This window comes from Terrapene carolina, unplaced genomic scaffold (assembly GCF_002925995.2).
Source record: "Terrapene carolina triunguis isolate 2854851 unplaced genomic scaffold, T_m_triunguis-2.0 Scaffold838, whole genome shotgun sequence".
In the NCBI taxonomy this organism is placed as follows: domain Eukaryota; kingdom Metazoa; phylum Chordata; order Testudines; family Emydidae; genus Terrapene; species Terrapene triunguis.
Window position 1 is genome coordinate 12,634,713 of NW_020665189.1, and position 12,113 is coordinate 12,646,825.

The 12,113-nt window shown below is 39.7% G+C and overlaps 1 protein-coding gene across 2 annotated transcripts in view; it reads right to left on the bottom strand.

The window, feature by feature from the left end:
• The window catches only part of TENM2 (teneurin transmembrane protein 2), an 828,204-nt gene that overhangs the window by 278,236 nt on the left and 537,855 nt on the right, over positions 1-12,113 (bottom strand). Inside the window, exon 4 of one of the 2 annotated variants that reach the window (XM_026660851.1) lies at positions 6,800-7,034. In XM_026660851.1, coding sequence (XP_026516636.1) covers positions 6,800-7,034 — 235 coding nt within the window. The remainder of the gene's footprint in view (positions 1-6,799; positions 7,035-12,113) is intronic. The other variant, XM_026660852.1, reaches the window with a different exon arrangement.

Below are 12,113 nucleotides of genomic sequence, written 5' to 3' on the forward strand. Positions count from 1 at the left end.
CCTGGGTTTAGCAGGCCAATGCTCAAACCACTGAGCTATCCCTCCCCCCAATATGGTTTCCCCAAAAGGGCAATGCATACCATGCACTAGTTGAGATAAGATTGGGGAGGATTATAACCATCCTTTGAGACTCAAATGTGGGTGCGCACACACAGAAAATGTTAGAAGAACCGGATGATTTTGTAAACAGCTGATTTGTAGGGGGGAGGAGAGCCTGAATCTTTACTCAAATGACCTCAAATTTGGACCACTAAACTTACAACACACCCCAATATAGCGTGACAGATTTAAAGACAATCCAAGTTCAAATGTGGATTTTAGAGCCTATAGAATTGTTGCCTTGTCAACAGCAAGCGACTCTCCACCTTAACTGCAGCAGAGCTGCCACTCTGTCATAATGTTCCCTGAAGCCTACAGACTGCTCCCTGCCAACAATCCCAAATATACAGTATATAGAAGTGAACATCTAACAAAATATATGCAACCCATAGAATGGATGGAATCAGTCAAAAATATTCTTGCAATGAAGAAGAATGGGCCTAATTTCTATTGCTATTTAAAAATTTTCCTTTCTTTCTGAACTAAGCATTGCTAATTACAGTGATGCAGGCTTAATTCTTGGCAATATAAATAACATCAGGCATAAGAACTAGCATTAGGGTATCATGCAATCTCAGACAAATATCCTTTCAAAGAAAATCTATAATAGCTCTTGGGTTACCCTCATTTATGAGCCATTATGCCTTTGACTGGCATCTGCAAATGGCCCTGTGTGAAGTTTCCATAACAAAGACGACTATTACAGTGCAGGGAATGATGTAAACTTTCACTGTAAAGTGATAGTGCTCTCACTGTGTACTCCCGTAAAGAATCCCTCAAAAGTGTTTCAACCTTTAAAGTTGAAAACTGCTTCTCTGGCCATATCAAAACGATGAAAATCATATCTGAATTCAATCTCATAAAAAGTACTGATTGGGGAAGCAATAAGTGAACACCTCTTAACTGGAAACTGTGGAATCCTAGCACTTTTTCAAAGGAGGAGAAGACCGTCTGAAACAGACTGCAGGACTTTAATAAACTTTAACTTTAATAAAAGTTAAAGATCATTAAACTGCAGCTCTGAGCTTAAAGGTGAAACAGCTCAGTATTCTAGAAATGAACCCTAGAGGCAGTATCTTGATGTGTCATGGTAGTGTTCTAATGTGGTTTTAGTTAAGTATATATTAGCTCTTCCATTAGATACCTCAGCTACTTTAAAGAAGATGTAACGACTTATTCTGGCCTAAAATTTCACATACTCCTTTTAAGAGCAAGGTGTGTGCATGCAATGACTGTAGCAAGGAAGGTTATGTGGGGAGGGTGCATCAAATTTACTTAAATAATAATAATTTGAGTGATTTTTCAGTGAACATTTAAAACTATGTATTTTACCAGTGTATATTTTTTTCTTTTGCATATATGTTAAAGAGCTATGATTAAGAAAAACCAAGCTGAAACATATGCCATTTACCCATAATCCCATAAAACCCATAATGACCTAATCACATTGGACATACTGTAATTTAATTAATTTATTTATTTATAATAACTCAGCTCCATCCCAAACTACTCTCATAAAACAACAACAAAATAAAACAAAAAATGAAAACAAACACACACAACCTCACAACACTGAAATAAGACCCACGTAGCGAAGACTGACATTTAAAAATTATCTGCTGCACCTTCCAATGGACCACGGGATTTGTAAGGAGGGAGTGGAGAGATGAGTTTCCAAAGGCCACAACAGAGGAGAAAGGAGAGCAGTCTTCTTTGGAGCAAAGGATACCCCAGATTTACATTGCAACACTCAGCTACAGCCTCCATTCGGATTTATAACTTTATTCTGTGCCTTCCATACTCAGACAAGGAGATGTTTGGAATCTAAACTGATATCTGAATTTTGTGTCTCTAACATAATTTTTTCCTGTTAAATAGCTATGTTACTATTCACTGAATTGTCTCTTTCATAGCCAGAAATGACAACGAGGAGTTCTTGTGGCACCTTAGATACTATCAAATTTATTTGGGTATAAGCTTTCGTGGGCTAAAACCCACTCAATCTGCATGGAGTGGAAAATGCAGTAGGAAGATATATATAACAGTACATGAAAAGATGGGAGTTGCCTTACCAAGTGGGGGGGTCGAGACAATTCAATTAAAGTGGGTTATTATCAACAGGATGAAATGTGATAGTTGGTAATGTGCATTTTGGTGTGGAGCAGAATTTACTCAAGATAACTGAAAAGCTAAAAAAGTAAGAGTTGTAAAACTCTCCTTCCTCTCAAATGCGCAGCACAGATTGTAAATGGTGACTTTGCCTATTGAGCAGCTCCAATATTGAGATTAATAAGCTGACAAGTTTCAAGGAAGACTAAGAAAACTGCAAAATTAAAGTGCATTGCAACGTGAAGAGCCAGTGGCTTGGTGGGATCAGTGCAATGCAGCAAGGTAAAGCTATAAAATAAAGACTGAACTGAAAGGGCAACATAAAGGCCTCATTCGTTTCTGCATTGCCTCTAATAAGAATTTAGGGCCCACATTAGTTTTGGAACATGGGTAAGAATTACAGACTCATTTTGAAAGTTACAGATGGATTTGGTTCTGCAGGTATCAATGTTAGTAAAACTTACTAGAAATCATAAAAAGGAAAAAAAAACCCTTTCCTGGGTTAATATTCTTATGATGGAGTTTATCATCAAGACCTGTCAGCTATTTAATCTTAGATAGTAAGAAAAATCAGTCATGGGACAACTTTGCAATAATCTTCGAGCACAGCACAGTGAGAACGTTTTCTACAATCTTGATGCTTTGTTGTGAAAAGCCTGTGTGTATCAATGACTTCAATTCATAACCCCTGAATATCCTATATCAGCTAAGAATACTGGCATTAGCAAACTGATCTTTTGTTTTCAAGGTGAATTTGAGAGTTGTTGGAGATTTTATTATAAAAAAAAATATTCTAGGATCTATCATCTATAATTAAACTGACATGGACTACTAGGCGCACAATTGGAAAATAAGGTTGATGACAAGTCCTGTGAAATTTTATCTTGTTAATTCTGTAAGACTCCTTAGCAATCAAATACAGTCTATATATCATACAGATGTAAATCAACACATAAATATACATATGCCAATATACATATTTTCACTTTTTTTCTCGGTTGTCCCTGTCTTGTGCCTGAGAGGTGTAGACATCTTGTACACTGAAGGTGCAGTCCTAAAAAACCCTTCCTTACATAGTTAGTCACATTGACCTCAAAAACACGAGTAAGGATTAACTGTGCTAAGGTTGCAGGATTGTGTACCCTAGACAACAAATATGGTTTAGTGGTTACTGCATAGAACTGGGATCACATTTTGTCTTCCTTGCTCTGCCACTCATCCCTGACATCTAACACTCTAAGAATAACATCCCTTGGGCTCCTAGATCATGACCAATGTGAATTCAGAAAATGCACTATGGAATTCTCCCCAAGTATGTAGTGGTTGGTAAATTGGGAGAATTTAAAACTTGGTTCACCATGGTTATGTGTTCCAAGTATTTTGTGTATTGAAGAACAACAGTCTACACTCCAGAAGAGTTCTTAAATAGACGGACATTATCTCCCTTTGCATTCTAGCCTCAGACAATGAATTACCAGGCAGGATCGGGCCATCCCAAAGAGGACTCTAATTTTTATCTAGACAGTTCTCAGTAATAGATGCTAGATCCACTTTACTATGTAAGATCACGTTCCACATAGTAGCTGATTTGTTCTCAACAGATCTGGCACTTAAGAATAGTGTCTTGGCAGTTGGTCAAAATATTCTTATCTGTTACAACTTTCTTAGTAAAAGAAATCAGCACCAGAGCCATTATCTCCAATTTTCAATTTGGTCACCTGAAACTTCTGATAACCCTCACTTCCCTCTGGCTTTTGTGCTCAGTTCCTCCACAGCATCCCCGGCCCATATCAGAGTCTTAGTGGGGCAGAATAATATTAAGTAGAAGTACAGAATATCTTTAGTGAGTCCCAGAATAGGTCAAAATCCATAGAGTTTAGAAGATGAACACAATAGTATAATATTCCTTGGATCCTGAAATGGCAAATATTATAACTCCTGATAATACATATAAACAAAGTTAAATGCATTCCTTTTTATCCTCCACATCAACTGCCTGGTTTTGCCCTCAGATCTACCTGTGTCACTGCTCCAAAGACAACAAGAGCAGAGCAAGCATAACTGAGGGTAGACCTGCTCCCCAACTCTCCAATACTAGTTTTCTCCAGAACAAATCATTGCAGTATAGCCACTCTGACTAACGGACCATAACAGCTCCACACCTAGATTCAGCATAAAACCAAACCAAACCACACTCACTCCCAGGAAGTTTATGTAGCCACTGTCCAGCAATAAAGACTGACCTCTAGAGCTCCACAAAAAGAAGCCAATCTTAAACCAATCTCTAGCTATTAGAGATCAGGACAAGACCAAAGGAGAGGGAGGAATAGGGGCTGATTATCTCACATCTGCCTACTGCAGGGTTCTAGCACCTTCCGCTGAACCATTTGGTATTGGCCACAGCCAGAGACTGAAGAAGATGAACCTTGGCCTGATCCAGTATGGCAATTCCTGTATTCTTAGAAAGGTTCCAATTCACGTCAAATCCCAACAGCCATGGCTGCCCTTCAAACCAAAACCATGAATGAGAGACACCAGGTGGAAAACAATCCAACTTCTCAACCAACAATTAACCTATGCAAACATGGGTGTGCAAGTACATCCCACCACCAATCCACTTTCTCATCTGCTCCCCATTCTTTTATTTCATAGAATTACTGTAGTGAGGAAGAGTGGGCTCCCTCCAACCTGGAGAGCAAGAGACCACTACACTCCCCGTGGTGAGTGGGGCTAAATCCACCCCGCTCCCTCCAGAAGTCCTGGGGCAGGACAGGAAGTATAAAAAGAGAGCCCTGCAGCTCAGCAGATCTTCCAGGATCCCTGACTCCGCCCTAAGTGGAGCTGTGCCCTGCAATCGGAGGAGGCAGACGAGTGTCCTGAGGGGATGTGGCGACTGCTGGTTGCCGAGTAACCAGAGGGGGCAGAGGATCTTTGGACTCTGGAGCCCCCCTACATCCAGTTTTTGCTGCCAGAGAGTGAGTCAGCGTGTTTTGGCAGGATCCCCATTGACCCAGTGGCAGGATTCCCTGGAACTGTTAGGGCCCTGAGCTGGAAGAAGGGTGGGCCCAGGTCCCCTTACTGCCAACCCCATCCCTGGGGTGGTAGCCTACCCACCTTAGGCCAGACAGCTTGTGCTTGTCTGCTTTTGCTCTGCCCCAGCCAGGAAGCTGGGCCATAGACAGTTTGCTGTCTGCCCCTGCCAGAAGGCTCTTGGCTAAAGACTCCTCGGGCTCTGCCCCACCCATAGAGCCAGAGCTTCCTTATAGACTGCCATTATAGACTGTTAATTGCTGTCTGTCCCAGGCAGAAGGCTGTGGACTAAAGACTGTTTGCACTCTGCCCCCTACATCCCAGAGGGCGAGAGCTTCCCCATAGACTGATTACTACCCACCTGTAGTGAGGTGGAGTGGCCTCCCTCCCCATTTGAGAGTGAGGGACACTACAATTATGTTTACCAAAATGTATAAAGCACAATAACTTTCGAATCTATTCGTATGGGCACCCAGCAATTGCAGATACAAGACACGTGCTTTATGATGCCCTCAGATAGTCCCGTATGTTTCAATAACCAGCCTGCCTACTCGAAAGATAGGAGTGGGAAAAAGAGCAGTGGGTTGGTGCCAGTGCTCAGATGTATCACCACAGTTGCTATTTCTAATTTCCGTGAGACCAGCTTTGCCAGTGTCTCTTGATATTTAAAGCACAAGTTAGAATTAAGATGAAAAAAAAAATGACAATGAAACTGAATGTTTAGAAATGCAGTATGTCAGAAAACTTCTTTTTGTATTGATTTATTTTGGCAAATCATAAGTGCTGCACTTTTTCTTCTTCTTCTTTTTTTTATACATAACAGTGTGCCCCACAGGCATCAAGCTGCTAGTGTGTACGGGAGGGATTAAAGTGAGCCTGCATGTTGGATGAAATATAAATTAAAATTATACTTCTGTCAATCTTGAATCAGGGATTGTTTCTAAAGGTCTCCCAAAACGCTAAATTTCAAATGAGTCTTCATTTATTACTTCAGGATAGGCCAAATGTATAATTTATTAGTGACAGTCAATATACCCTTATAAGTAAGTTCCCCCTGAGCTTTGGAGTAAAAATATGTTATGCTAATTCTATTAGTTAGGTACACAAGAGCTGTCTGAATGAACAAACAAGTATTAAAACAAGAGACATGAACAAAGAGATGTCTAACTGTCCATTTGCTAATGCCAAGTAAATAAGAGGTATTCTAAACTAAATATATATTTATGTTGTGTAGGTAAAAGATGAATTGACATAAAGTCAATAAAATATCTCTTTTCTTTAAACCAAATTCATATGTATTTCCTTAGCTGTTCTTTCACTGCAGTTGATTTTATACATGCTTATATAACATTGCAGTACTTTCAGTATAAGACAGTCTTGAGTTTCCAAGTCTCAATTAACTACAAATCCCTGCTATCTGAAACATATACTGTAAATTCCCTCAATCATATGAAATCTCATTTATCCACGCTTATTCAATGTCCCCATGACATTCAGATAATTGAGACTATACTGTGTATTTTTAGTGCAGTCCTACTGAAGACCATCCCTTGTGACCTACCTGGTCTCAAGTGGAACATTGCTATTGAGTACCCAGCTGTCTTGAAGCTGCACAGACTCAGGAGTGGTGGCCAAGTCATTTGGTGCAGGAGCTGGTGCATGGATCTGGTTCCGCCGATTTGTGAGAGAGTTCCTATTGAGGGAGTTGGCAGAGGAGTGATGATGAGACAGTGTATGATTGTGAGGAGGTGGGAGAGGTGGTCTCAGTGTTGACTGGCTGTGGTGATTTGAAGGGCCTGCAAGAAAAAAGAGAAATAGTCATCAACATCTGTTGATGGCAGATTTTTTTTCTTCAACAAGCCTCGGGGCCTTTTGAAAATTTACCCCTTACAGCATAGTTGCAGTTAGATAAATTATGGTAAAATGACACTGGGAAGTTCCATACTTAATCTCTTTTAAAAACCCCCAGGGTATGGGCCTGATTCTTCTTTCACTTATGCTGGTTTTACACCAGTCCAGGGAGAAGAGATCAGGCCCCAAATAAGCACATTTTACAATGAAAAAGATGGGCCAAATCCTTCACGTACTTCAATGGGATCAGGCTTTGGCCCGATTTTTCTAACTGGCAGTACTACAAACTCTGTGTGAAATCTGAAAATTATGCTGCTATTCCTCCTTCTCTCACTGGAATGTGGCTAACAATGTCGTTGACGATGAATGAGAGATGGGGGGAAATAAATCTAGCTCATTCGCCCAGGATTGAGATGGCTTTGCCTTGATAATGGGAATACAAACTTGTTTTAGTCAGTAAGTAAGCAGATAAAATTCAGAAATACACAGGAAGACAATATAATGGCCAAGAAAGTATAATTTAAATATAGTCACTTTTCTAACCATATGCACATAATGGTAAACAAGCTTATTTAATGAAATTCCATATGTTCTGGCAATTTTAAAATTTTAATAAAACTAATGAAAGAGATGAAAAATACAAGTTAATCCACAAATAAGTGGATTAACTGTATGTCTTAATCATTACATTAATTTGTAGTTTTCTAGTGAACAATAATTAGAAAAAGTAACATTAGCAAAATTACAATTATATTGAAGTATGTTTGTTTTTAGACACTATGAAGCACATTGTGTATTTAATGACTCAAACAATATAAGAAAACATCACTGTGCAAAATATTTACAGCCAGATTGATCTATTTTCACATGGAACTACAAAGTATCGCAAATATACTCTTCTCAATTAATTGTAAATTAATTAAGTTCAACATTTTCAAACTTGGGTGCCTAAAGTTAAACTCCTAAATAAGTGACTTGCTTTCCAGAGCTTCTCATCACCTGTTCAAAGGGTGCTAAGCACTTCTGAAAATCAGCCCACATAGCCAGAAGCCTAAATATGGATTTGAGAGCTTCATTTTAGGCATTTAAGTTTGAAAATTATGACCAGAACACACTGCCTATTCAAAGACAGAATCTGGCCAATGGTGTGCAGTTATGCAAGGGAGAGAGAGTAAAAGGGACCCTCTCTCCATGATCACCTTGTACAGGTGACATCCAGAATCCTGCAACTTGGGGTCTTTGTGTGCAAGAGGGAATGCTAACACCACCAATGGCACTAGGCAACCCACAGGTGACAGTGGTAAATTCATGCTTCTTCCCTCCTTCCTCTCCATCTTACAGAGTGCATTCTGCTATACAGTGCTAAGTGACCTCTCCTGATTGGATTCTCCAAGCACTCTGCCTGTGACCTCTGCAGACAGGATTTTTGGGAGCTGGCGCTTTTGCTGCACTGCCACACAAGAACCACCTCACTCAAGATAGCATAATTAGGGGAGGGGTGGGGAATATTGTCCTTTGGAGAGAAATGTTGATTTTCCTAAGTATTTTTGTGGCCCTTAGAGACCACAGTGATGGGCAGATAAGACAGAAACAAATGGGTACGTTTTATTGTGACTACTCGTGTAAGCAAAAAGTTGCCCTATGAGGAGACTCTTTAAAAAGTGAATAACAAAAAGAAATCCTATACTTCACATGGTACTGTAAGCTGCTAGATACAGAAATGGAAATAGCATATAACATATCCTAAATAGCATGTAGCATATCTTCTCATTTTTATCCTAACAGAATGTCTATTACTTTGGACAGGTGCATCCCAAACCTTGCAGTTCATCACATGTGCTGTCTGCCCTATTAATTTTGCCCTACATATTTTTAAAATGCTTCATTCTTCCTGTAGCAGGCTGAAGGAGGTGGTTTAACCTAACATACTATTATACATCAAATGCTTAATCTACACACCGTGCTCTAGGTCCTTGTACACTTCTTGAAAAGGAGACAGAGTCAGACACAGCAGGAAGACAATGTGTTTGGATAATATCCAAGTACAGATGAGCCCAGTGGAACTATTTCCCCAAAGTCTGAATTTTGGCATTGAACAAAACATGTTAATTTGGATTTCAGTAAATGGATTGTTGTGGGTGATAAAATGCAAATTTGAGCACTTATATATTAAAAGTTACTTCAGGAAGCCCAATGTTTCATATGTTCTGCAATTAACCTATTTTCTGAAGCAGAATCTTTTTCGTATACTAATCTATGTACTTTCCCAACAATATCTCATAATACTGTAGGTCTAGTTCACACCTATAAAAGGAAACAAAATTAATACCTTCTTTTTGGTGTGTGCTAGTTTTAAATGACTAAGTATATTTTAGATATGTTATTAGATGGTATATTCATAATGACTCGGATTCATGAAAGCACTTAAGAACACGCTTAAATCTATCTCTAGTCAGGACAGCACTTAAATGTATGTTTAGTTTTAAGTACGTGCTCAGGTCCCATTGACTTCAGGAAACACTTAACTGCTTGTCTGAATAGGAATGGACTTAATCACTTAAACTGTTTAAAACACTTCCCTTAGTTTTGTGTGGCAGGGGAGGATAAACATGGAAAAGAGATATAAACTATGTACACTGTTTTGCTGTTAAATTCAGTTTTGAGACATACAGCCTTGCCAGCAGCAACAGAGAATCTATGAACCTTGCAAATTTTCAGCCACAATATTAGAGGCGTCTTTTTTTTTTTTAAATCCGTCAATAGTTAAGTCAATACATCAATACTAATAAAAACTATTTCTACAACACTGCAAGATTAAGGAGGCAACAGGTTGAGTTCAAGTTCCCAAAAATACATTTAATTTAGTTCAAGTATATTATATAAATACAAAACTATATACATTGTTGTTTACAGCTATACTAAGGAATTGACTAGATACTGCAGCTGTTAAATCTCAAAACGTTTATTTATATCAAATCCAAAACATTGTAACACACAGTACAGAACAATCAAATGAGTAACTACATTAAATATGTATTTGTAAGCTTAAATGTCCCAGAAATAGGGACCTGCTTTTTCATAGAGCTGGACCAAAACTGGACCCGGGGTTTTGAACACCCCAGAACTTTGCAGAGACTCAAAATCTGCATTTGGAAATAAACGTCTCCACTTTTACTGTATAGGCACGTTGTTGAAGCTAGTAGTAACCATTGCAACAACAGCTGTGACTTTTTAGTCTTGGAACTTCAAGGAGGGGTATCACTCTTCATGTAATCAAGAATCATCAGCTTGAAGGATTGGTACACTATCTTTCAATATGTGATGCTCAGTGGTTTCTTGCTATTGCCACAGCAGTTGGAAGCCTAAAGATGATAAATAACTTGATGAGCTACAAATAACTGTATAGTAGGGAGGGATTTTTTTTTTTAAATACAGCAGCTACAAGTATATTGATTTAGTTTTGGAAAAAGAAGCGCTGTGGGAACTATGCCCTTCCTCAAATATTACATCAATTAGGGGGTTTATGTACTATTCAAAATCAGGTGTTTAGACGATGGGAGGGGAAGGGTTGTTTAGATCACCTTGATCAATCAGTCCTTCAGCCCTCATATAGATTGTGCTGATCACAACACGTCTTCCATTCCTCTCATATCCTGGCCTTCCTTCTCCACGTGTGGTCATGTCTTTTCACAATAAAATCTTCCCATCTCTTTGGAGGTTGGCCGAGTAGTTGTTTCAGTTCCTGTGGGTACCACTCAGCAACAGCTGCAGTCCATTGATTGTCAGTGAGCCTCGCTATCTGCCTGGCCCATCGCATTTTACTATGCCTGCTCTCAACAACGACGTCCTGCACTCCACTCTGCTGTCTGATCACTTCATTGGGGACTCGGTCGCCGATTGAAATTCCCAAAATTGTTCTTTCCATAGCCCTCGCCGTGACAGACAGTTGCTGCTCCTCTGTCTTTGTCAGCGTCCATGTTTTGCTGCTGTACAACATTGCTGGCAGTACTGTTGCGTTGAAGAGGCTGGCTCATGTTGCCTTGTCGATTTTTCCTTGGAGGACATCCTTGATAGAATTGAATGCATGCCAACCAGCTTTCTTTCTTCATGAGAGTTCACCTTCCTGATCATGGCGCATGTTAATTACTTGGTCAAATAGACGTATTATTCAACTTCTTCTATTTGTTCTCCCTTGATTATTATTTGGGCTTTTAGCAAGGTATCAGACCGCATAAATTTCATTTTGGAACAGTTAATTTTCAGTCCGACTTGACTGCTTTTTGTGTTGAGTTCTTGCAGCATTTTCTGTAGTTTGATAGTATTTTAGGCAATCGACACAATATTGTCCGTGAATCTGAGATGGCTTAACTGCTCTCCATTGATGTTGATTCCATAATTCAGTGGTTTGAGCATTGGCCTGCTAAACCCAGGGTTGTGAGGTCAATCCTTGAGGGGGCCACTTAGGGATCTGGGGCAAAATCAGTACTTGGTCCTGCTAGTAAAGGCAGGGGGCAGACTCGATGACCTTTCAGGGTCCCTTCCAGTTCTATGAGATAGGTATATCTCTATATTTTTTTTAACCACTTCTGAGGCAGTCTGTGAGGAGTTTCGGTGAAATCGTGTCTCCTTGTTTCATACCTGGTGGCACTTCAGTCGATGAGAGGCTTTTAAGAATCTCAGGGACCAGAAAAAGGACTGCCCTCTCAGTATGCACTGCAGGACACTGACGAGAGACGATTTGATCAACCATCTAATGGAGGAGAAGGCAAGGACAGCCTGTGACAACCTTGGTCTCCGTGAAACACAACAAAGAAAGGAGATGGAAGTGAAGTGGAGAGATGAAAATACTATAATGTTAGGAAAAGGAGAAGGTGCGAGAACCGTTGGAGGAATCAGCTTCATCATCAACAAGGAATGGTCTTCAAAAATCATCTCCTGTAAGTTCAAGTCATCACACATTGGAGTGCTACACCTCCAACTGAACAAGAACAGCACCTTCAAGATTATTCAGATCTATGCTCCCA